General features: G+C 46.8%; 2 protein-coding genes across 9 annotated transcripts in view; one reads left to right on the forward strand and one right to left on the reverse strand.

Moving 5' to 3' along the window:
- The window catches only part of ints9 (integrator complex subunit 9), a 49,727-nt gene extending 38,499 nt beyond the window's left edge, over positions 1–11,228 (reverse strand). The window contains exons 1-4 of the mRNA XM_038816096.1: positions 11,140–11,228; positions 5,893–6,020; positions 3,762–3,822; positions 172–234 (exon numbers count right to left, since the gene is read on the reverse strand). Of these exons, the coding sequence (XP_038672024.1) occupies positions 172–234; positions 3,762–3,822; positions 5,893–6,020; positions 11,140–11,148 (261 nt within the window). The 5' untranslated portion in view covers positions 11,149–11,228. The remainder of the gene's footprint in view (positions 1–171; positions 235–3,761; positions 3,823–5,892; positions 6,021–11,139) is intronic.
- Positions 11,229–11,400: 172 nt separating this feature from the next.
- LOC119976029 (homeobox-containing protein 1-like) overlaps positions 11,401–26,577 on the forward strand; it is a 54,072-nt gene continuing 38,895 nt past the window's right edge. For 6 of the 8 annotated variants that reach the window (XM_038816163.1, XM_038816109.1, XM_038816120.1 and 3 more), the window contains exon 1: positions 11,401–11,679. The gene's annotated coding sequence lies outside the window, so the exon portion shown is untranslated. The remainder of the gene's footprint in view (positions 11,680–26,577) is intronic. The other 2 variants (XM_038816137.1, XM_038816153.1) reach the window with 1 other exon arrangement.

Raw genomic sequence — 26,577 nt, forward strand, 5'->3', positions numbered from 1 at the left:
CCTTACTGCTAAAGATGCCAGTGTGAATGGGAGTCCATTATTTTATTGCCAGAGGCCCCAGTATGAATGGGAGTCCACTGACTTTGTTACTGGACATAACCACACCAATCGAATATAATGTGCAATAACGAACATCTTTCTCATGCAAAGTCACAATGTAATTTTTTTTACCTCAGGTAGGCAGAATTCTGGTACAGAGTCAACGAACACTCGCCCAGCGCAATCTTTCAGCTCCTGCAATTGAAACATTAAATTAATGCCACTTAAAACAAATAATTATTGATGGTTTCTGAATGAGTGAGGTAAAATATGCGCAGTATTATATGCGCAGAGTCCCCACCTGCATACTCACCATTCACAATTATGTGAATAACCGTGACCAGCATCCCAAAGTTGCATCCTCAATCTCCGCCTTTACCTCTTGTGCTCAGTGAAGTCACCATAGGGGCGAAGTCACTCCATGTCTATACTGCACCTCTCTCGCGAGTCTACAATGGCCACTGTGCTGTCCGACAAGATGAGGATCTACAAGATCTCATCAAGGGTCAAAGTTATCCTGTGTTTGTCTTGTTAGTAGGGGTTGAGATCCAGCTGCCACATTCATTTTACAGGTAAGCCTGCAGTAGGTCACTCTTTCTGAACCTTTGTCCTCTTGCTAGGCCTGCGAACAAATCTTCAATCAATGGTAGCAGATATTGATTCACACATCGTGCCAGATTGTCTTAAAATCTCCGCAGATACAAATTATACCATCCTGTTTCATGACAGGTAATCATGGTGGCGGGTTCCAACAATCCTGTTTCCACATGCCTTAGTAGTCTGGAATTAGGGAGACGGCAGCCCTGGTATCGACCTCCATTTTAATAGGTTACCCATTCAACTTTGGCACTACCCAAAAGCGCTGTGACTCACGCTGGACTGATAGCACGTTCAACTTTAATTCTTCATCAGAATGGATGGTTTTAGTTTCATTGTTGATGTTATTCTTTTCTTCCACATTGTGAATTTTTTTGATTGAATTTATTTTGTTTCTTCCTTTGAATGAGTTTGATGTCTTCCTTTGAGCATTCTTCTCTGGAGAAGTTATTTTACTCCAGTAAGTTTTTGCTGTGTGGTCAGTTCTGCCGCATTTTTTACACTGGCTGTCTTGCTCCAGCAAACAGCCTGTAAATGGCCCGTTTTTGCACAGCAATGACACGTCTGTTGTCGCGTTGACCTCTACTGGGAAGCAGCCAGTTTATTGGTCCTCGTGCTTGTTCCAAGCTGAGAAGCCTCCTTAGCCGTGAGCTCCATTGAAATGGCAATATCTAATACAGTCTTCAGGCTTAGATTACATTCCATTAATAACCTTCTTCGAATGGTTAATTTTTCAAACCACACACTAAGTGATCTCCAATTGTGTCGTCTAATGAATCACCAAATTTACAAAACTCTGCAAGTTGCTCGAGGGTTGCAAAGAACTGCGCAATATTTTCCCCTTATAGCTGATTCCTTCAAAGAAATCCAAATCTTGCCGCAATAATCAAGCGCTTTGTTGAATAATGCTCTTCTAATATTGTCACCAGTTCATGATAGCTTATCCCCAGGTTGCTTGGGCTGAACTAAGCTTCTCAGCAAATTAAAAGTTTTGCTTCCGATTGTACTTAAGAATGCAGGGGGCCTTAATCTCTTCCAATATTTTTTTTTTTTTTATAAATTTAGATTACCCAATTATTTTTTCCAATTAAGGGGCAATTTAGCGTGGCCAATCCACCTACTCTGCACATTTTTGGGTTGTGGGGGCGAAACCCACGCAGACACGGGGAGAATGTGCAAACTCCACACGGACAGTGACCCAGAGCCGGGATCGAACCTGGGACCTCAGCGCCGTGAGGCTGTTGTGCTAACCACTAGGCCACCGTGCTGCCCTCTCTTCCAATATTTTGTTGGCTAAAATATAATAATGGAATCTCTCTGAACATGATTTCCAATTAGTTGTCATCAAAAGGTCCCATCGCGCCAATACTTACCACCATTTTTCACGGTATCGGAATGCTCGATCCATTCGCTTCATTCAGTGGTCTAGTTCATTCCAGGTCAATTACCAATTTGTAACAACTTTAACTTGCACCAGCTTTACTTTCATGCAAGCTATGATGACCTTTTGTGCTCTGCCCTATCTCAGTGTCTGACTGTACTGCATGTTGCAAGCCCCGCAGCAAAACTCCTCGAATTGCCATTTTAAAATCAGTACGGGCTCTTCCTTTGAGTTTTTGCCCCAAAACCTTATTGGCTCCCATGCCAGCAATTTCTGACCTTTTGTTAATCAGTTGATCAATTGATCTGTTGAAGCTGCTCCACTCCAGCGATTTAAAAAAAAATGTTTTTTTTTCTTTCTTCTGATCTGTTACTTGTTGCCCGTTTTCTTTTTGTAAACTGTTGTTTCTTTAGACCAGGGGTGGGCAAACTTTTCCGTGCAAGGGCCACATTCAGAAATTCACAATTCACAAAGGGCCGCATAGTATATTAAGTAAAATAATTACTTCACCCGGTTATGATTCTGGGCGCCTCATATAGAACATAGAACAGTACAGCACAGAACAGGCCCTTCGGCCCTCGACGTTGTGCCGAGCAATGATCACCCTACTCAAGTCAACGTATCCACCCTATACCAATAAGTAACCCAACAGCCTCCCCCCCATTAACCTTAAAAAAAAAAAAAAAAAATTTTTTAAATTTTTTTTTTTTTTTTTAATGACTTGGTGGGCCGCAGAAATACCTTTGGCGGGCCGCATGCGGCCCGCGGGCCGTAGTTTGCCCACCCCTGCTTTAGACTAACAATACAAAAGAAATAGAGTGCTGTAGCACGTGGGTTTGATGCAAGATTAACAGAGGTTTATTGAGTAGGTCTTCACTGTACAAGGTTTGACACTTGCCTCCTGCAGAAGCCAGGGAAGTAGCCGATGACGCCATATAGGACATGTGACTCCATTCTTAAAGAGACATTGCACACAATGACAATAGCCCACATATCTTTTTTAAAATAAATTTAGAGTACCCAATTAATTTTTTCCAATTAAGGGGCAATTTAATGTGGCCAATTCACTTAGCCTGCACATCTTTGCGTTGTGGGGACGAAACCCACGCAAAGTCCACGCGGACAGTGTCCTAGAGTCGGGATCGAACCTAGGACCTCGGCGCCGTGAGGCAGCAGCACTAACCACTGCGCCACCGCGCTACCCTAATAGCCCACATATATAACAAATTTTAACGAGATTTTGGCGACTCTCAGTGGTCACTGGCGTTAGGACGAGCTGCTGAGAAATCTGTGGGATCTGACTTTGTCACGTCTGCCATTTAATGCGCAGTGTGGTGTGTTCCCCCACGGTTTTCCTTTTAACTCATATTAACCTCATGTGAATTTTGAAGTTTAGAATATAAGATAGGTATTGTAGATTGTTTTACTTTGGGATTTGTTTAAAACCATGGAAGCCCGTGAAAACTTCTCCAAGTGGCTAAGTGGGATTTCAAACGTTGTCTATTTTAGTGGTCACTAACGGGATAGGAACACACTTTAATGGAAATGATACACATCAGAGGAGACATCAGGGAGGGAGAGCAGGAGAGATAGAGATGGAGAGAGAGAGAGAGAAACAACAAAACTTCTCACCAAAATTAAGAAACAGAAAAATGTTTCCTACAGAAGCGTGTGAATAATTGTGACCAGCATTCAGAGTGAATTTCTCACATTTGTACAGTAAATAGCTTTCGTTCGATCATACCTTTTCTAGCATGGTGTTTCCATCTTTTGAAATCCAGCCTGGCAGCTTAGAAAGTCTCGGGCTTGGAGAGAAAAAAAACAAACATGGTTAAAAAAAAACCTTTACCCCAATCAAACTATTTTCATCGACATGATAAAAAAAAAAGAGGCTCGCCAACTTGCATTCACCGGGATAGTTTGCAAGAATTTGCCAACTATAACGCAATAACAATTTATACCACATGGGAAGACAGTGCTGGATTGCCAGTGGACTCTGATTGGTGATGTGTTGCCATGGAGAATGCAACATGGAACAGTTAACTGCCCAGCTTTGTTCCAATTCAAACTAATCAGGTTGACTGATTGACTTGGGGGATGAACCAGGGAATGGCTATTACCCAAGCTTCTGTTTCGTTGGAAAGGTGTCTTTTTTGTCTGCAAAGGACAGGGCCCACTGTGTGAATATACATGACTTCCCATGTACGTGTAAGGGAGCCACACTGCGAGCCTGACTAATAATATAAAAATGCTTTTCAGTGCAGTTCTTCACACAACCAGGTTTAGTAGGTGTTGTCCAATCACAGAATCACAATTAGCATTGTACACTATGCTAGAAGCCACAGAAATTCACACACCGGGCCCCTTTCCCCTTTTCTAGGTTCCAGATCACTGGTCACTGTATATTGATTGTGGAGTGACTAGAAATTGCAGAGATTTTCCATTATTTCCTTTGTAGGAATTCCATCCCAATGCAGATACTTTAAATTATTTCACTTCACTGTTGATTTGTTTGACAGTCACTATTCCCCACTCGCGTCTGAGGTTATATAGAACAAGGGGCGGCACAGTGGTTAGCACTGCTGCTTCTCAGTGCCAGAGACCCAGGTCCAATTCCGGCCTTGGGCGACGGTCTTGCACTGTGTCTGTGTGGGTTTCCTCCAGATGCTCCGGTTTCCTCCCACAGTCCAAAGATGTGCAGGTTAGGTGGATTGGCCATGCTAAATTGTCCCTTAGCGTCCAAAGATGTGCAGGTTAGGTGGGGTTATGGGGAGGGCACTCTTTCAGAGGATTGTTGCAGACTCGATGAGCCGAATTGCCTCCTTCCGCACTCTACCGATTCTATTCGTCCGGCCTCCCATTTTGTGCCGGTACATGTACTTGCTGCTGCCGTTCATGTTACCACTCATAAACCCTCTAGGTCTCACTGGCACTCATTCCCTCCCTCCAATGGAACTATTCTTCTTCAATTTCCACCCCTGCCCACCCCCAACACAACTCTGATCAGATGTGCTGCTGTTCCAAAGGACTGAACTTTCCAGCTCTTGCAAATTCAAGGGTATTATATCCACACAGCACAATCCTACTGGCACAGCAGCAACATCAGGTAGGTGCAGGATGTGTTTTGGGGTGTGGTGGCTGGATGCGAGGCAGAATTTACAGACATTTTGAGATTAAAGAGGCCTGTAGCATTGTCCTGTAGCTGCAGTGATCAGCAGCAGGAACATGGGCTGATATTTGTTTATCAGAGTCTGATTTTTATCAGTATACCAATTCAGCCGGAACTAAGGCTTTAACATGGGATGCTTATGGTATGTCCCTTGCAATCTTACATCGGGCGGTAACCATAGAATTTACGGGGCAGCACGGTGGCACAGCGGGTTAGCCCTGTTGCCTCACGGCGCCGAGGTCCCAGGTTCGATCCCGGCTCTGGGTCACTGTCCGTGTGGAGTTTGCACATTCTCCCCGTGTTTGCGTGGGTTTCGCCCCCACAACCCAAAGATGTGCAGGGTAGGTGGATTGGCCTCGCTAAATTGCCCCTTAATTGGAAAAAAAAATAATTGGATACACTAAATTTATTTAAAAAAAACATAGAATTTACAGTGCAGAAGGAGGCCATTCCGTCCATCGGGTCTGCACCGGCCCTTGGAAAGAGCACCCTACTTAATCCCACGACTCCACCCTATCCCCATAACCCAGTAACCCCACCCAACCTTTTGGACACCAAGTGGCAATTTATCATGGCCAACCCACCTAATCTGCACATCTTTGGACTGGGTGGTATATTTGACAAAATGATTATCGCTGGAGCCTGTGTCATTTACGATTTTAAATGTTATCTAGAAAGATTGGAATATCCAATGGGAGAAACTTACCTGTGGACAAGCGGCAAAGGCAAGAAGTGGAGAGCTGAGGTCATGTCTAACCCACAGTCGAGCATGATGGTGGTGGACTTGAACTTCAGGACATTGCATGGTAATGTCGGATGACCAGCCAAGCAGTACTGAGGAAAGAAGCAAAAGAACAGGGTTTTACTGCTCACGGAAACACGCAGGCGCACATGCACACAGGGTTCAGTACCATTCCCCAGTCCTCAGATACTGAAGCAGACCCTGACCACATGCAAGTCTGATGTGTTAAAATCGGAAGCTGAGCTTGCAGCGGTTTCCTCACCTTGAAGGATATCAGCGTTTTCTCTGTCAGCTGGATAACTGGGCAATGCCCAGTTGGACAACATTCAGGCTTGGACTACTAGATAATTGCCAAGTAAATTGCACAACTCAAGTTTCAGGCAATAACGATTCCCAACGAGGGAGAATCTAACCATCTCCACTTGAAATTCAATGGCATTACCATTGCTGAATCCCCCAACAGCAGCATCATGGGGTTACCATTGACCCGAAACTTAACTGGAGCACCCATATAAATACTGTGGCTACAAGAGCAGGTCAGAGGCCAATTCATTAACACCCCATCTAACCCTTAAACATTCCTTCTTCTTAGGCATCAATCTGGACCCAGGGTGATTTGCTTCTACTCCAGTTCAATGGGTTCCGAGATGGCTGATAAGTGTCTGCAGATTGCTACACCAGGGCCAGTTAGTGCTCGAAGGGTTGGGCAGATGAGGAGCTTGGTGTTTTGTGTGCTCCATCCAATGCCTCAACTTCACCTCTGCCTGCCCTCAACAAAGTCTCTCAAATGTGTTCTATGCCTTTCTGAATAAATCTTTTCCATTTTGGTCAGTTACCAGTCAAGGACTTCAACTAGTCGGAAGATGTGTTTAGTCTCTTTAGGGATGTTTTGAGGAGATTCATAAATGGTTAAATATCCACTCCCTCCACCACTGCCACACAATGTGTACCATATAACAAAATGCCCTGCAGCAACTCACCAAATCTCCTTCAACAGCACTTTCCAAACCTACGATCTCTATCACCTCGAAGGACAAGGGCAACAGATGTATGGGAATTCCGCCACCTGCAAGTCCCCCTCCAAGTCACACACCTTCCCGACTTGGAATTGTATTACCATTCCTTCATTGTGGCCGAGTCCAAATCGCCAAGCTTCCTCCCAAAAAGCACTGGGGTGTATGTGTCCCAAATGGGCTGCAGCGGTTCACGAAGGCAGCTCCCCACCATCTTTTTTTAAAATATATAAATTTAGAGTACCCAATTATTTTTTCCAATTAAGGGGCAATTTAGCGTGGCCAATCCACCTACTCTGCACATCTTTGGGTTTTGGGGGTGAAACCCAAGCAGACACGGGGAGAATGTGCAAACTCCACACGGACTGTGAAAAGCCTCTAGTCACTCACATTCAATGAAACAATTAAAAACTCAGGGAAGCAATAGTAAGAGAAAGTATTCTCCAATTAAAGTGACCACATCACATATTGGAATTCCCGGAATTAAGCCCCCTATTTGATGCAGCAACTTGTAAGTTATAATAGATTTTATAAAACAAAATAGATTCCAGCTAGTTGGAGTTTCCATTCCTAAACCGGTCTCCTTAAAAGGTTGAATTTTCCAGGATATTGATCCTGTCCTTTCTCAGTGGGCATGTGATCACTTGCAGGAATCACCATCCAATCTGAATTTACACAAGCACGTTACAGAAGTAGAAAGAAAAATGGACACCAAGCCAAAGGAGGAAATATTAGAAGAGTGGACCAAAAGCTTGGTCAAAGAGCCAATTTATTACGTTTGTTTAAAATTCACCTTTACGGGATTGGGGCGTCACCGGCTAGGCTAGCATTTGTTGCCCACCCCCAATTGCCCTTGCGAAGGTGGTGGTGAGCTGCCATCTTGAACCGCTACAGCGTGTGTGGTGTAGGTCACCCACTATGCTCTTAGGGAGGGAGTTCGAGGATTTTGACCCAGTGAAGGAACGGCGATATATTCCCGTCAGGATAGTGAATGACTTGGAGGGGAAACTCCAGGTGGTGAGGTTCCCATGTATCTGCTTCTCTTGTCCTTCCAGATGGTAGCGGTCGTGGGTTTGGAAGGTGCTACCCAAGGAGCTTTGCTGAGTCAGGAGATTGAGTTACTCGCTGCAGGATTCTTAGCCTCTGACCTACTTTTGCAGCCACAGTATTTATATGGCTAGTCCAGTTAGTGAGCTCGCAAGAATGAGTAGTTAATCAAGGGTATTCCACACCATGTCCTATACAGCTAATAGTAAGGCCAGCAGTGTGGAACGTGGAGCGTGCTGGTCAAAATGTATCCCTTCACCAACATCAAGGAGCCCTAGCTAAACTGGAATCAATGGGAATCAGGGGGGAAACTCTCCGCTGGTTGTAGTCATACCTGGCACAAAGGAAGATGGTTGTGGTGGTTGGAGGTCAGTCATCTCAGATCCAAGACATCACTGCAGAAGTTCCTCAGGGTACTGTCCTAGGCCCAACCATCTTCAGCTGCTTCATCAATGACCTTCCTCCCATCATGTGGTCAGAAGTGGGGATGATTTCGGATGATTGCACAATGTTCAGCACCATTCGCAACTCCTCAGATAATGAAGCAGTCCATGTACAAATACAGCAAGACCTGGACAATATCCAGACTTGGGCTGACAAGTGGCAAGTTACATTCGCGCCACACGAGTGCCAGGCAATGACCATCTCATACAACCACCATCTAACCACCAGCCCTCGACATTCAATGGCATTACCATCGCTGAATCGCCCACAAACAATATCCTGGGGGGTTACCATTGATCAGAAACTGAACTGAACTAGCCATATTGATACTGTGGCTACCGGGGCAGGTTAGAGACGAGGAATCCTACTGCGAGTAACACACCTCCTGACCCCCAAGCCTGTCCACCACATACAAGGCACAAGTCAGGAGCGTAATGGAATACTTGCCTGGATGAGTGCAGCTCCAACAACACTCAAGAAGCTCGACACCATCGAGGACAAAGCTTGATTGCTCCGCCTTCCACAAACATTCAATCCCTCCACCACCGTCGAACAGTGGTAGCTGTGTGTACCATCTACAAGATGCACTGCAGGAACTCGCCAAGGTTCCTTAGACAGTACCTTCCAAACCCACGACCACTACCATCTAGAAGGACAAGAGCAGCAGATACCTGGGAACCCCACCACCCTTACTTGGAAATATAAGCAAATAATAAGCTTTGTTATTGTCACAAGTAGGCTTACATTATCGCCGTTCCTTCAGTCACTGGGGCAACATCCTGGAACTCTCTCCCTCACGGGATAGTGGGTATACCTACACCTCAAGGACTGCAGCGGTTCAAGGCAACTCACCACCACATTCTGAAGGACAACAAGGGACGGGCAATAAATGCTGGCCTAACCAGCGACATCCACATCCCATAAAGTGAATAAAAAACACCTAAAACAGCCATGATCATATTGAAAGAAGGGCAGGATCAACAAGCTTATGACCCACTCCCACTTCGATTTTTTATGCTCTTATCTGGCCATTATGACATTGCAGTAAGGAGGTCGGTGAGCTCAGCTGGCTAGACAGTTGGTATGTGATGCACAGCGACATTAATAGCTCGGGTTCAATTCCCTACCGGCTGAGGTTACCATGAAAGCTCTGCATTCTCCAAGCTTGTCCCTCACCTAAGGCATGGTGATCCGCAGGTTAAATCAGCACAAGGCAGCTCTCTCTTTCAAATGGGAGAGCAGCCTATGGACCTCTGGTGCTGTGGTGACATTTCATGAGATTGCTGTTGGTGGGAGCTTGCTGTGCACAACTTGGCTGATCCATTTCCCTCGTTATAACAGTGACTGTGTCACAAAAATCCTGCACCGATAAAGTCCGCTTTGTAAAATCTAATATCGTGAAAGTTGCTACATAAATACATTTTGTCATTGACAGCAGGGAAGGAGCCAAAATATAAATTTAATAAGAAACAGTCAGATACTGTGATGGGAGTAGTTTATGCTCTTCTGTATGGATGAATTGGGGCACCTTCTTCATCCTTATCAATGTGGATGGATGCAGTTGAGGACTCTGGGTCTGTACTCATTGGAGTTTAGAAGGATGAGGGGGGAATCTCATTGAAACTGACAGGATACCAAGATAAAGTGAACGTGGAGAGGATGTTCCACTTGTAGGGCACAGCCTCAGACTGAAGGGACGATCCTTTAAAACGCAGATGAGGAGGAATTTCTTCAGGCAGAGGGTGATGAACCTGTGGAACTCATTGCCCACAGAAGGCCGTGGAGGCCAAATCACAGAATGCCTTTCACACAGAGATAGCAAGGTTCTTGATTAATGAGGTGATCAGGGGTTATGAATGAAATGTAAAATGAAATGAAAATCACTTATTGTTACAAGTAGGCTTCAGTGAAGTTACTGTGACAAGCGCCTAGTCGCCACATTTCGGCACGTGTTGGGGGAGGCTGGTATGGGAATTGAACCGTGCTGCTGGCCTGCTTTAAAAGCCAGCGATTTAGCCCAGTGTGCTAAACCAGCCCCACAATGAAATGAAATGAAAATCGCTTATTGTCACAAGTAGGCTTCAATGATGTTACTGTGAAAAGCCCCTAGTCACCACATTCCGGTGCCTGTTCGGGGAGGCAGGCACTGGAATTGAACCGTGCTGCCTTGGTCTGCTTTAAAAGCCAGCGATTTAGCCCAGTGTGCTAAACCAGCAGGGCTAGGTGATCAGGGGTTATGGGGAGAAGGCAGGAGAATGGGGGATGAGAAACATTTCAGCCATGATTGAATGGCGGAGCGAACTCGATGGGACAAATGGCCCAACTCTGCTCCTTTGTCTTATAAAACTCAGGATGGAGAAAAGGCCTTTCAATTGAGGCTAAGCCCTGCTGATTGACATATACCAGAGCGACCAGAGGTACCTGGAAAATTCCCAGCAGATCATCCCAGACATTAATTTGAGTAAAGAAGCATTTTCTCTCCCCCCCCCAATCGCAAGATGACCACACACAGGCACAATATTGTACATATAACTCATGCTGAACTCTGGTAAACTCCTACTGGACTGCATGCCCTCTTGCTCCTAGCTGGACTTTACCTCCACTCACAAGAACGCCACAGATAGGCAGGCCTGCATGAGGCAACTACCTCAATCACTCCTTACACAAAATAAAGCAGGCTTTTTTATTTTTTAAAGAGAATGCTTACCAGCTTCATTTTCCCCCTTCAAGCGGCCAGAACCGTTTCCATGGAGGTGGTGGGAGGGAGCTTCCTTCCCCCCACCCCCTTCCCTGGGCACCAGGTCAAATGTCAGGGTTCAAATGCGGCCGGCCAGAGGGAGTGCGCGTGCGCCGGCACGGCGGCGCCGCAAGGCAGGGCGGGAGTTGTCGTCCCACGTTGCCCACTCCCCCGCCGGGCGTCCGGCGGAAGAGGGGACGCCGGCGACTACAGCTCCCGGCGCCCCCCGCGGCTGAGGGAGGAGGTGGAGGGGGGGAGAGCAGGGTGGCCCCTGTCGCTCTCTCTCTCTCACTGGGAGTTTGATGTTGTTAATCATGGCGGGTCTGAGGCAGACAAAGGCGCCTCACACTCACTCCTGAGGTGCAGGTTTAAGAAAGTTTCTCGCCTGGTTTGCATTCCAATTAAAAAATATAAATGAAAGAGTCACCTCCTTTTTGGGGAAAAGGCACTGTGGTTGTGTTTAAATGGATGAGGCTATTTCTGATAATCACAGAAGAAGCTGAGAAGGTGGTAAGTGTTTTATTTATTTCTGCCCAGAGAGATGTTTGGGGATGTGGAGGGCTGTTTATTTTTAATTGAGGGAAGTGATTTTTCAGTCTTGTTTTTTTTAAATGTTGGGCCACTTAAATGCAGTGTTTTGTGTTCACCCTGCATTGGATCAAGTCAGGGCGAGTTAACAACTGTCAAATTTAAAAGACTATCCAGAGATTTTAAATAAGCAAGGTAATACTGTATTACACACAAAGGTGCTTATTCTTCTCTCCACCCTTCCTCCCCTGCCCCCAGAGTGCAATGCATCAAAATAATGGATGTTGCTTGAGAAAATATTTGAGTGTTACATACATGGAACGAGATGTGACATCTCTGAATGAGGTTTCAACGGCATTGGGAAGTTAGGAAGTGTCTTATCTCGAGACTCTCTCACGCAGGGCAGTAAGTTTGCAGTGGACCTTTGCACTGCACAATCTCACCGTTCCAGGATGGCCTATGGTAGGTTTGGATGTGGAGGTGAAACACCTATAAAGTCATGAAATATACGTGCGACTGAATCATTCTGTTCTTGTGTGCTTCTGGTCGAGTTGTCTTGATATCACAGACTAATATCTGCGTTCCGCCAAGATTTACCTGGGTAGCGCTAACTTTGCCAAAGGTGAGCTGCAAGGATGGTAGTCCTGATTAAAAACAAAGTGAAATAACCTAAAGATGGGTCTTGATTTCCAGCTATGGCACTGTGACTATTTACTTGGGCATCTTGTTCCATTGGGGTATTGTCCTTAAGAAGAAAGATTGTTGATGCATGGTCTGGGAAACAAATGGTCTTTGTAGTTTGCGTGGATGACTGCCTCCTGTCTTGTCATTGCTGCTGGACAATTCCCTCCAGTCTACTCTACATTTTATAGAACATGGTCAGTCTACAGTGATTCCTATTCCAAATCGTTGATCAAATATGATCCAGGATGTTATTGTACTATAATAATATAATAATCTTTATTGTCACAAGCAGACTTACATTAACACTGCAATTAAGTTATTGTGGAAAAACCTAGTCGCCATATTCCTGCGCCTGTTCGGGTACGCAGAGGGAGAATTCAGAATGTCTAAATGATCTAATAGTGCGTCTTTCGTGAGTTGTGGGAGGAAATTGGAGCACCCGGAGGAAACCCACGCAGACACTGGGAGAAGAGCAGACTCCGCACAGACAGTGACCCAGGTCGGGAATCGAACCTGGGACCCTAGAGCTGTAAAGCAACATGCCTAACCACTGTGCTGCCCTACTAGAAAGGGTGCAGAAGGAGATTCACGAGGATGTTGCCTGGGCTGGAGCATTTCAACTATGGTGAGATACTGGCTAGGCTGGGGTTGTTTTCCTTGGAGCAGAGCAAGCCGAGGGGGGAAGTTGATAGAGGTGCACAAAATTATTAGGGACATAGATGGGAAGAATCTGTTCCCCTTCGACGAGGGTTCAATAACCAGGTGGCATAGATTTAAGGAAAGGTGCAGGAGATTTGGAGTAGATTTGAGGAAAATCTTTTTCACCCAGAGGGTGATGGGAATCTGGAACTCACTGGCTGAAAGTGAGGTCGAGGTGGGAACCCTCACAACATTTAAGCAGTATTTAGATGAGCACTTGAAATGCCATTGCATACAAGGGTACAGACCAAGTGGTGGAAAATGGGATTTGAATAGATAGAATGAATAGATGTTTGATGGTTGGCACAGACACAATGGGCTGAAGGGCCTCTTTCTGTGCTGTAAAACTCTACGACTATGATAAAAGACGTGACCAAGGATAGTATAATCCCATGTTATCACTGCTTGTTTGAAGCCAGGTAAGTTATGAAAACCTATTCGAGGTAACCTGATATTCTTCAAATGTGACTTTTGACTTTCTGTACTGTTATTTAAATCTGAGTTTCCATATTCTTGTTGTACATATACTATAAACCCTGCCAGTCTTATTGTATATGCACCATGGATCCTGCCATGGCACTAGGGTAGCTTGAAAGGTAAAGGCTCTGCATTCTGTTATATTTAAATTGAGCAGTGGAATGTTCCTCATTAAATAGGGATTTTAAAGGATCAGATGAAATGTAATTTTGTGGTATAACTGGATATCTTCAACTATGCTCAAGAATGCATTGGAATTAAATTTGGTACAAGTTTTCTCTGGCTTATTTCACCTAGATATTTTATACATGGAAATAAAAGGGACTTGCACACAGACAATAGCTGAATACAGTTGAGTTCCTTATTTGTGAGGCAGCTGCACAAACCTGACTGTGAATGGGGTGGCAATGGTGGTCACACGTGGCCTTGTTAAGAATGGCTGAAAGCACTTGAAGTGCATGAGTGACAAAATTAAATCTGCCCTGAAATGCCTCATTTAAAAGAGAACTTTTCAGCAGGCGACAATAGAGATGTTTTTGTTTTGTCTCTCTATGGCCCCTCTGGAGGCGATCGACAATTCTGAGCTTCCAGCTCAGGCACGGAATTCTGCGAAGAGCAGGGAAGTTTAAAAAAAAAAGAAAGCCTTTGTGCCAGCACAGAATTGCAGGGGGTGCTGATTCCAGCAGAAAAACCTTGCCTTGAAGCAATGCTGGTGAGAAAGAGAATGAAGTTGGTTTGTTCAGGGGCTGGTTTAGCTCACTGGGCTAAATCACTGGCTTTTAAAGCAGACGAAGCAGGCGATTCCCGTACCAGCCTCTCCGAACAGGCGCCGGAATGTGGCGACTAGGGGCTTTTCACAGTAACTTCATTGAAGCCTACTTGTGACAATAAGCGATTTTCATTTCATTTCTCGTAAATAATAATAACTATAAAAACATAAAACAGCCAGGGGATGAGGAAAAAACAACCACATTTAATCTGTTGAATCCCTACAATGCAGAAGGAGGCCATTCAGCCCATCGGATCTGCACCGACCATCTGAAAGAGCACCCTACCTCGACTCACTCCCCCCGCCCTATCCCTGTAACCCCGTAACTCCAACTATCTTGCACGTCTTTGGACTGTGGGAGGAAACCGGAGCACCGGAGGAAACCCACACACACAGGGGGAGAACGTGAAAACTCCACATAGTCACCCAAGGCAGGAATTGAACCTGGATCTCTGGCACTGTGAGGCTGCAGTGCTAATCACTGTGCCACCGTGCTGCTCACTCGATCATTTCAACTCACCCAATGAACATCCAACCGAATCTTCAGCTCCACAATGTCTTGTGTGCTGGATCATCCCAAGGTTTTATCACCCAGCGAGTAAGGAGATTTTCTTTTCCATCTTTCGGATGAGACATTAAAGTGAGGTCCATCAGATCTCTGAGGTGGGTGTAAAAGATCTCTGAGGTGGATGTAAAAGATCTCTGAGATGGATGTGAAGACGAGCAAGGGGGTTATCCCCAGTGTCCAGGCCAATGTTTATCCCTCAATTAACATGACAAAAGATATTATCTGGTCATTATCACATGGTTGTTTCCAGGAGTTTACACATTGGCAGACTTGTTTCCTCCATTACAACAGTGAGAGTACTTTGATTGTATAAATGCTTTGGGACATCCTGTGGTTGTGAAAGGCACTAAATAAATGCAATTTAATTCTTCAGAAGTGTGGCTGCCAGTCGGTTTAACAGTGTTGAAAGTAAAGCCTGAGAGTGCTTTCTGGAGCCTTAGCGTGGCATGTGTGGATTGATCCCTGTCTTCTATCTGTCTCAATATTCGATTTGCCTTTTAATTATTTCTTACTTTCTCATTTTCTCAATGTTAAGTTGTTACCCCACTGGCTGTTTCTCTGCTGCCTCTCTGCTTCCATTGAATACCTTCAAATGTCATCCTTTCTTCCAGTGTTCATTGCTTTGCATTTGCCGGTATTAAGTTCCTTTTGCTGATTACCGGCATAACTATGAACCTTTTCACAAGACCCCAATTGCATTTCTCTCTATTATTTCCGTGTTTTTTTTTTTGGAAAATTTAGCAAGCTAACAATTTTTTCCTATCTCCCTGCAGTGCAGGATCGGAGCAAAGGTTTCTGTAATCAGTTCTAACTTACTACATATAATGCCATGCCTCTCGCGAGTACACCGTTTCCTATCCTTTTTTGTCCAGTTTCTTATCCAGTCCCACAATCTCCTCAGGATTTCCACATATTGTAGTTTAACTAGTTCCCTCTCAGCTGGGAAGCTTGCCAAATGTTTTTGGCAGAACAAGAAGCTTGCATCTTGGGGCGCCTTATATTCTCGAGATCTTCCAAAGCCCATGACAGCGATTATACTTTTGAAATGTAATAATTGTCAGTTTGTGCATGGCAAGATTCCTGGGTCAGTGAGACAAATAATCTTTTCAATTGATGTTGGTGGAGAGATTGATGTGGATAGGTCAATGGTTGAAGCTGCCTGCTCTTTTAAAAGAGCCATAGGATCTTCTATGTCCATTGAAATGGTAGAATCTTGCAAAGGTTCAAACAATCTGTCTTCAGATACACTAATATTATTTTTATTTTAAGGTTTCAGCCTTTGCCATTTTCCTGTTTTATTGCTATGATGTTGCACCTATTTCACTCGTAGTCCAGGAAGAAAGACCTGTGTGAGGTGACAAGCCCCAGGTCGCGCGCAATTGCACCAGAGAAAATACCACTCTATAATTTTATGTTTAAAATATGACCGGTTTATTGGGCAGAATGCAGAAACTATAATGCACAAGCTTACTTCTTGGACAGAGCAACACTACCCATTACGTGGAGTTGATCAGCCTCCCAGTTCGGCTGGTAGACTGATTTCCGGACTCGGGATCTTCTACTTGCCTCCCAAGTGTTGGTCCTAGGTTCTCACTACAGACATTCGGAACTGACCCCTTTCATCAGTGGAAACTCACATGATCCTTAGCTGGTAATTAGTTTAAAACACAGTTTAGATGCATTAAACTGTTTCTCCCCCTTCCTCCTAATCTTGATTGATTAAATTAAGCAATCCTAACATCTAGTTCCCTATTCTTACCCTGACTAACTAACCACGAGTCTCCCTGCATGTCTGGAGTTTGGCTGTCGGCCCGACTGTATTGACCCTTGCATTCTGTCTGCCAATAATGATTCTAGCCTATTTGCAGTCACCTCAGCATATCAGCTAAGCGTGCTGGTTCTCCCCTATCTACCTGGCCAAGTTCTTAAAGCTGAAACCTGGGTTTGGTCTTTCCTTAATTACTAAGTCCAGTACAGGCAAAACCCACAGTCATCATTTGGTCTTGTCTGGATGGTTATCCTAGGATTAGAATCTTCTGACAGCTGGTTTGTGATGCAGAACAATGCCAGCAGCGCGGGTTTGATTCCCGTACCAGCTTCTCCGAACAGGCGCCGGAATGTGGCGACTCGGGGCTTTTCACAGTATCTTCATACTTGTGACAATAACAGATTATTTTTTATTAGCTTGTACTACTGAGTCTAGCAGGTTATCTGCTGCTTCAGTTTGTTAAGCCAACTGAAATATGGTTTCCAATGTATTACTAGGTCCAGGGTTCAGATTCGCCCTGGAAACCTCCGTAAATCATCCAGAAAAACTCAACGATGAGGGCAGAACACTGAAGAAATGCCAGCCCCATGTATTTTGATTGGAGGAGCACGAAGCACAGGATCTGTGAGGAGCTGCTCATCCCATCACAGATTCCGTCTCTCCCAAGTTGCTGCTGTAGCTCCCCTAATCACAGATGCCCGTCCTCCCGCTGTCTGTTTTCTTTCCTGATTTAGTCCTTGTGCGTTGCCGGGGTGTCCAGTTTTCTTTTTTTTTAATTAAAAATTTAGAGTACCCAGGGCAGCACGGTGGCCTAGTGGTTAGCACAACCGCCTCACGGCGCTGAGGTCCCAGGTTCGATCCTCTGGGTGGAGTTTGCACATTCTCCCCGTGTCTGCGGGGGTTTCGCCCCCACAACCCAAAAATGTGCAGAGTAGGCGGATTGGCCACGCTAAATTGCCCCTTAATAGAAAAAATAATTGGGTAATCTAAATTTATAAAAAAAAAAAATTTAGAGTACCCAATTCATTTCTTTCAATTAAGGGGCAATTTAGTGTGGCCAATCCACCTACCCTGCACATCTTTGGGTTGTGGGGGCGAAACCCACGCAAACACAGGGAGAATGTGCAAACTCCACACAGACAGTGACCCAGAGCCAAGATTGAACCTGGGACCTCGGCGCCGTGAGGCACAGGGCTAACCCACTGCACCACCCTGTTGCCCCTGGGTGTCCAGTTTTCTTGGGCAGCTGCAAGGCCTGGATGTTGGGCAGGAACCTGCCCTGGGCTATGGTCAGCCCTCCCAGAGTCTTAGTGAGCGCCTCGTCTTTGCAGATGGTGAACTGCAGGTGACGGGATGATGCCGGTCGTGTTGTTCTGGGCAGCGTTGCCAGCTAGCCTGAGGATCTCCGTGGCAGCCAGGTAGGCAGGGGCTGTAGGTTCGACATGCTCAGCATAGGGGTCACAATATTTATTTCCGGGGACTGCTTCTTGAGTCCCTTTTTCATTGCCCTGCCTGCAACAGTAGTGGACTCGCCAACACTAAGGGCATTCAAATGGTCATTGGATAGACATATGGACGATAAGGGAATAGTGTAGATGGGCTTTAGAGGGGTTTAACAGGTCGGCGCAACATCGAGGGCCGAAGGGCCTGTACTGCGCTGTAATGTTCTATGTTCTATTCCCACTGATGCAGCCACGTCGTAACATTATCTTCTGTAATTGTGTTGATCATTTTTAATGTTTCCTTCTTTAGATAGCGCAGGTACCAAAGATTGTATATTTATTATAAAATGAAAATTCACACTTCTTGACGCAATTTAACTTATTGAAAATTAATCTCGCCTACAGTCCCTGGAGGCTAGGTAAGGGGGAAGGTGCAAGTGCAGGTGTTGTATCTCCTGTGCTTACATGGGAATGGGCATTGGGAAGTTTATAAGCTCTGGATTTCTAAACGTAAACATATTGTAGAAAGGATCAGCATCGTGAGCGGTCTTACTGACTGACTGATGTTCCGTTTTCACAGTCCCGGCGAGTCAAGATTATGTTGCTGTTGACTGCCTGCCTGTCCCCTTTCTGTTAGAAGGCTGCATTGAAAAACTAGCGTTTGACAGTGTTTATAGAAAACACCTCCTGATAGGTATATTAGCCCACCATCAAATAAAGACACTTTCTCTTATTACGTGTCAAGTGAAACCCTTGCAGCATGAAAAATGGGATGTGCTAAAATGATCAACTTTGTTGAAATTGTGGGGGTGAGTGGAAGGTCAGTGGGGGTGGGGTGGGGGGGGGGGTTGTTGCTGGGTATCGGCGGGGGGGGGGGGGGGTGGGAGGGGAGGTACTGCTGACAGGGGAAGGATATTTAAAGTGTAAGGGCAGGAGGATCGATGGCAGGCGCCCGAGGGTGGACCTGGGGAGGTGTGGGACATGGACTGGAGGCTGGCACAGGAGGGAACTTGGTTGGTCGGCGGGGGGATGGGGAAAGAGGGTTGGGGGGGGGGGGGGGTGGCGAGGGAAGGGGGGAAAGGGTGCCTCCCGACCAGGCTGGTCACCTGGAATGTGCGAGGATTGAATGGGCCAGTTAAAAGTGTGTTCTCACACTTAAAGCGATTGACGGCGGATGTGGCCATGCTACAAGAGACACACCTGAAGGTGGGGGATCAGATTAGGCTGAGAGTGGGGCAAGTATTTCATTCGGGGTTGGATTTTAAAACAAAGGGAGTGGCGATTGTGGTCAATAAGCGAGTGTCGTTCGAAGTGGGAAATATAGTGGCGGGCTCAGGGGGAAGGTAGACAACCCCTCTGCCCCGAACTGGGACGATGTGCAATTTATGAGCGGGTGCTGGGGAAGAATCCAGACCTGGACTCCTATCGGCTGATTATGGGAGTGGGCTTTAATACGGTCCTGGATCTGATATAGGACCGGTCAAGCTCGAGGTCAGGGAGCGTGTCGGCTACAGCTAAGGAGCTTCAGGGGTTCATGGAGCACATGGGATGGGGGGGGGGGGGGGTAAGATTTCATAGAATTTACAGTGTAAAAGGAGGCCATTCGGCCCATCGAGTCTGCACCGGCTCTTGGAAAGAGCACCCTACCCCAGCCCACACCTTCACCCTATCCCCATAACCCAGTAACCCCACCTAACACTAAAGGGCATTTTTGGACACTTATTAGCACGGCCAATCCACCTAACCTGCACATCTTTGGACTGTGGGAGGAAACCGGAGCACCTGGAGGAAACCCACGCACACACGGGGAGAATGTGCAGACTCCGCAGACAGTGGCCCAAGCCGGGAATCGAACCTGGGACCCTGGAGCAGTGAAGCAATTGTGCTAACCACTATGCTACCGTGCTGCCCATAGATCCGTGGAGATTTGTGAGGCGGAGGGCGAAAGAATTTTCGTTTTACTCCCACGTGCTCAAGGTGTACTCCGGAATAGATTTTTTTGTGGCGGATAAGACATTGTTGACAGGGATGGTAGATGTCGAGCATTCCGCAATAGTGGTGTCGGATCATGCCCCGCACTGGATGGATTTATGAGTGAGCAAGTGAGGGATGGGGATGTGGGACTGTTAGCAGAGGAAGAGATGTGTGAGCGGGTGAGGATGTTGAGATTAATACACGGGGAAGATTTCGGCAAGTACGGTTTGGGAGGCACTGAAAGCAGTTGTGAGGGGGGAGTTTATTTTGATTCAGGCACACAGGGAGAAGGCGGAGCTGGTGGAGATAGAAAGACTAGTGGAGGAAATCCTGCAGGTGGACAGGAGATATGCAGAGGCCCCGGAGGAAGGGCTGTTAAAGGAACACCAGAGGCTGCAAATGGAATTTGGGTTGTTACCCACGGGTAAGGTGGTAGGGCAGCTGCAAAGGGTGAGAGGGGTGGTATATGAGTATGGTTAGAAAGCGAGCAGGATGTTAGCGCACCAGTTGAGGAAGCAGGAGGTGGCGAGAGAGATTGGGAATATGAAGGACACAGGTGGGAACATGGTCTTGACAAAGCGGGGGTGAATGGGGTGTTTAGGGAGTTTTGTAGCAAATTGTATAAGTCGGAACCCCCAGCCGGCGAAGAGGGGATGAGGCGGATTCTGGGAGGGTTGGAGTTCCCGAATGTTGATGAAGAGCTGGTGGAGGGCCTGGGGGCCCCAATTGGGCTTGTAGAAGTAGTGGAGGGGTTGGAGGCAATGCAATCCGGTAAGGCTACCCGGTGGAATTTTCTAAGAAGTTTTCGGGGGTGTTGTGATCACTGTTGGTAAGGGCCTTCAATGAAGCAAAGGAGTTGGGAGTGCAACACCCCCCCCCCCCCCAATGTTGTCACAGGTATTGATCTCCCTCATTTTAAAACGGGATAAGGATCCGGAAAACTGTGGGTTGTATAGGCTGATCTCCCTGTTAAATATGGATGCCAAACTATTGGCAAAGATTCTGGCCACAAGGATCGAAGAATATGTCCCAGGGGTAATAGGCGAGAACCAGATGGGATTCGTTAAATGGCGGCACTTGGCGACCAACATTAGGAGGTTGCTCAATGTAATTATGATGCCTCCAGATGCGAGGTTGAGGTGGCGGTGGTCATGGACGCAGTGAAAGTCTTTGATAGGGTGGAGTGGGAATACTTACGGGAGGTCCTGGCGCAGTTTGGGTTTGGGCAGGGATTTGTGGACTGGGTCCGGTTGCAATACCAGGCACCGGTGGTGAGTGTGTGGGCAAATCGGATGAGATCAGATTATTTCAGGATGCACTGGGGGACGAGACAGAGATGTCCACTTTCCCCACTGTTGTTTGCCTGGGCTATAGAGCCGTTAGCATTAGCATTGAGAGCATCGAGGGTCTGGCAGGTGACAGTACGAGGGGAGGGGGGGGGGGCAGGTGGAACACAGGGTCTCGCTCTACGCGGGCGATCTGCTTCTGTACATATCGGAGCCACTGGGGGGAATTGGAGGGATTATGGGGATATTAGAGGAATTCGGCCGGTTTTCGCGATACAAATTGAATATGGGTAAGAGTGAGATCTTTGCGATCCAGGTGAGGGGGCAGATGCCGTTCAAGGTGGTGGGAGGGAGCTTTCGATATTTGGGTATCCAGGTGGAGTGGGCGCAGCTGCATGAACTGAATTTGGGGTGGCTCCGGAGATCTCTGGATTTGTTTGGGCTGGTAAAACCCCGGGCGGGTAAAGCCCCAAGGATGAAAAGGTGCTGCTGGAGTTGGGGGGTGGGGGGGGGGGGGGGGGGGGGCGTGATGCTGGCCATCCTGAATTCAATTAACTACTACTGGGCAGTGAATATTGCAATAATCAGTTAGTGGGGGAGGAGTCGGTATGGGAGCGAGTGGAGGCGGCATCATGTAAGGACACGAGTTTGGGTGCACTGTTATCGGCACTTCTGCTGTTCTCGCTGGCTCGATACTCCACAAGCAGTTGAGATCTGTTCAGACCGGTAGGGGGCACGGCTTTCTGTATGTTGCCTGTGCGTATTAACCAGAAAGTAACAGAAGTTAAGAATGTAAATCCGGATGAATGTATTGCCACTTCTAATTTGGTTCATTCGATTTGTGACTTCACAATATCAGCTTTCTTTCACCCCTGAAATTATATCGAGGCTTGTTGGGCAGAGTTGGCTGAGTTCTATGCTTCTCCGATGGGCTCACAATGCTATTAAGACCTCTAGTTTTTGTTTAAGCAGGCAAGGTAGCACAGTGGTTAGCATTGTTGCTTCACAGCGCCAGCGTCCCAGGTTCGATTCCCGGCTTGGGTCACTGTGCGTAGTCTGCACATTCTCCCCATGTCTGCATGGGTTTCCGCTGGGTACTCTCACAAGTCCCGAAAGACGTGCTAGTTAGGTAAATTGGACATTCTGACTTCTCCCTCTGTGTACCTGAACAGGCGCCCTAATGTGGCCGTAATGTGGCGATTAGGGGATTTTCACAGTAACTTCATTGCAGTGTTAATGTAAGCCTACTTGTGACGCTAATAAAGATTATTATTATTAAATTAGTTCTGTACCAGGAAGGCACATCTTCTTCACACATGACTGACCTAGGCAGCACATCAGTTAGTTTCCTTCCTTAGCTTCTCACTAGGCCCTGGCTCCGGGCCATGGGAAATCTGCCTATAACTGTGTCCGGGCCTGGATTTAACTGGAGTGGGTTTGCACCTTGGGAGTGCCCGGCACTGGTGGACAGCAGTGTATTGTGTGTGAAAGTCTCCCTCCCACCCCAATGTGGAGAGAGGTGGGAGACCATTATCTCATGGTTCTGTTTTATTAAATTCTGTTCCATAACTTGGTACTTCGAACTGCTATTTCTGCCGAGATGGTAACTATCCATCACTGTCAGGAAACACTCATCTACGTTGTCATTGAAGATTAATTAGCTGATATTTGAAATTCTTGATCAGATTGCAGTTTTGATCTCATTCCTTATGTTAAACTCTTTCTGTAGACTTATATCCGTGCTCTTTCTCTATTGCCCTGCGGTTTCTGTTTCATTGAATCAAATAGTTGGAATTTGAGATTAATCTGATCTTCGTTTATTATCGTAAATTGGGAGCTGCATTTAAAATTCAAATTTGAGAGAAAATACCAAGGAATTGAGAAAGAATAGTATCCTGAACCCCTGATGTGAAAATGAAAAATGAGCCTGAAAAACCAAAAAGCAGCCTTGGGAAGCCAGGGACTGCAAATTCTGGACCCTGCCCAAGTTCCAACATCGTTTGGTGCAGTGATTTTGCCTAAAATTGAAAGCACAGGCAAGACATTCAGTCCAACCAGTCTGTGGCAGCACGGTAGCATAGTGGTTAGCACAGTTGCTTCACAGCTCCAGGGTCCCGGGTTTGATTGCCGGCTTGGGTCACTGTCTGTGCAGAGTCTGCACGTTCTCACCGTGTCTGCGTGGGTTTCCTCCGGGTGCTCTGGTTTCCTCCCACAGTCCGAAGATGTGCGGGTTAGGTGGATTGGCCATGCTAAATTGTCCTTCGTGTCCAAAAAATGTTAAGTGGGGGTTACTGGGATAGGGTAGATACGTGGGCTTCAGTAGGGTGCTCTTTGTAAGGCCCGGTGCAGACTCGATGGGCCGAATGGCCTCCTGCACTGTAAATTCTATGATTCTATGTGGCAGTCCATCCCACTATCACTGTCGAAACAAATTGGACAGTCATGTCATCATTGATTGTGGAACTTTGTATCTAGAATGCTCTCCCTGTTTGTTATTATAATAGTCATGGCACAGACAGATACTCCATCTTAATGGGCTGGGGGGCTGGTTTAGCACAGGGCTAAATCACTGGCTTTGAAAGCAGACCAAGGCAGGCCAGCCCGATTCAATTCCTGTACCAGCCTCCCTGAACAGGCGCTGGAATGTGGTGACTAGGGGCTTTTCACAGTAACTTCATTGAAGCCTACTTGTGACAATAAGCGATTTTTCATTTTCATTAATGTAGGGCACTTTGAGAGGCACAGTTCAACACCATATAACTGGGACTCTTTCCTCTCGCCCTCTTTTGTGGAGTTTCTGCTGTGTGTGCAAAGTCCACTTATCACCACCTACGACATGCACTGAAGAACCAATGGCTGGAGCTGTTGTCTCCGTTGAAATTCCTCCGTTGAAAATAATCCACATTTTAAAAAAAAAAATTAAAAATACCCAATTGTGTTTCCAATTGAGGGGAAAAGTAGCGTGGCCAATCCACCCACCCTGCACACCTTTGGGCTGTGGGGGTGATACCAACGCAGACACGGGGAGAATGTGCAAACTCCACACTGACAGTGACCCGGGGCCGGGATCAAATGCGGGTCCTCAGCACTGTAGGCAGCAGTGCTAGCCACTGCGCCGCCATGCCGCCTGTCCACTTATAATAAAAAACAGAAGATACTGGAAACAGTTAATATTTCAGGCTGATGACTTTTCAACAGAACGTTGATTTTCTGATGGAATGTCTTTGCCCTGAAAGGGTAACTAACCTTTGTTACTCTCTCCACAGATGCTACCTGACCGGAGTATTTACAGCATCTTCTGTTTTTATTGCCGATTTTCAGCATTTGCTGCATTTTGCACTTTAATTGTTCACCTGTTGCGAATGGTTTGTTGATTGTTAAGATTCACAAGTGCGGGGCATTGTTTAATAAAGTACCTCGAGCACTCAGAAAGAGAGACTGCTGAGACACTAGGTTAGTAGGTAGGAGGCAGAGAAATGTAATGCTGCATTAATGCTGTAAATAAACCAACTGTCAAGAAGATTATTTTTGTCTAGTTTTGTATTTCACCACCTGACTTGGGATCCATTTAGAACCTGTATTCGGTTCTGTTTGAAAGGCCAATCTGGGGTGTCAAGTTGGAAGTAGGGGAACACACTGACCAGCAGAAGGGGGCAGGTGCTCGAGGAGTTGGGTGGTTGACTGAGGTGCAGGAGGAAGGTAGGTCAGAAATGTTGGAATAGGAGCGCAATGAATGGCTTCCTCAGATTTGGAGTTTCCATTGGGGGGGGGAAAAAAGACTGGGCAGAACAATAAATAAATATTAAAGGCACCAATGTACAAGAAATGGTTCCTGGCTGGAAAATGAACAAAACAACTACGTGCAGTAATTAAGAGGGGCTGACACGGGTTGCGGCTATGACCAGCTAAGTCGCACATTTGGCAGCTCCTGCGACAAAGGTGTTTAAGGGCCGATTGGAGGGCCCCGACGGTACTGTAAAGACGAATCCCGGTGGGGGAAGGCTCCCTGAGGAGAGTGAGACCAACTTTATGGTCGGTACTCGGAGTGGGGCGACAAAAAAAGCAGCAGCAGCTCCCCGAAAAAAGCGGGGGAAGAGGACCAAAATGGCGGCCGGTGGCGCGCTAGAAGATTGGAGAAAATGGGCGGAGGAGCAGCAGGCCGCTCTCCTCCGGTGTTTTACGGAGCTGAAAGTGGAACTCTTAGAGTCCATGAACGCGACGACCACAAGGCTGATGGGGGCCCAGGCGACCCAAGAGGCGTCGATAAGAGAGCTGCAGCAGGAGATGGCGGTGAGGGAGGAGGAAGCCACGGTCCTCGTGGGAAAGGTGGAGGTGCACGAGGCACTCCACCTGAAATGGCAGAGCCGCTTTGAGGAGCTGGACACTCGAATGAGGCGGAAGAACTTGAGGATCCTGGGCCTAGCAGAAGGCCTGGAGGGGCCTGATCTCCCGAAATATGTAGCGGAGATGCTGAGCTCCCTGATGGGAGAGGGGGCCGGTCCATCGCCCCTGGAGCTGGAAGAAGCATATCGGGTCATGGCTAGGCGGCCTAGGGCGAACGAGCCCCCGAGGGCGGTGCTGGTGCGATTCCAGCGTTTCTGTGATCGGGAGAAAGTGCTGAGGTGGGCCAAGAGGGAGAAAAGCAGCAAATGGGAGAATTCGACGGTGCGGATATATCAGGACTGGAGTGCGGAGGTGGCAAAGCGGCGGGCCCGGTTTAACCGGACGAAGGCGGTGCTGCACGCAAAGAGGATCAAGTTCGGAATGCTGCAGCCAGCGCGTTTGTGGGTCACCTACAAGGACCAGCACCATTACTTTGAGACCCCAGAGGAGGCATGGACTTTTGTTCGGGAGGAAAAGCTGGACCTGAACTAGAACTTGGGAACGCCGGCGGTCGAGGCCGCCCGAGTACCCTTGACTGATCAAGTGGCCCATGTGTTTCTTAGGCCAGGTCGGAACTTGGTTAAAGTTGATGGATCGTTTGGTTTCTTTGAAACTTGTGTTATGGGGGGTTTCTTTGTTCCTTTTTGTGTGTCTCTTCCCGTTGCCAACTTCCCTTAATTATTGTTGTTGTAGGGGGGGGTTTTTTTTTACTGCTTTTTGATCTGTTCTTTAAGGGTTATGGTTACTGTTCTGTTCGATGGAGGGTGATGGTTAAATACGTTATTATTGGGTAGTTATTTAGTTATGCAGGCATAGTTATGTATTTATGT

Source organism: Scyliorhinus canicula, chromosome 1 (assembly GCF_902713615.1).
Source record: "Scyliorhinus canicula chromosome 1, sScyCan1.1, whole genome shotgun sequence".
NCBI lineage: Eukaryota > Metazoa > Chordata > Chondrichthyes > Carcharhiniformes > Scyliorhinidae > Scyliorhinus > Scyliorhinus canicula.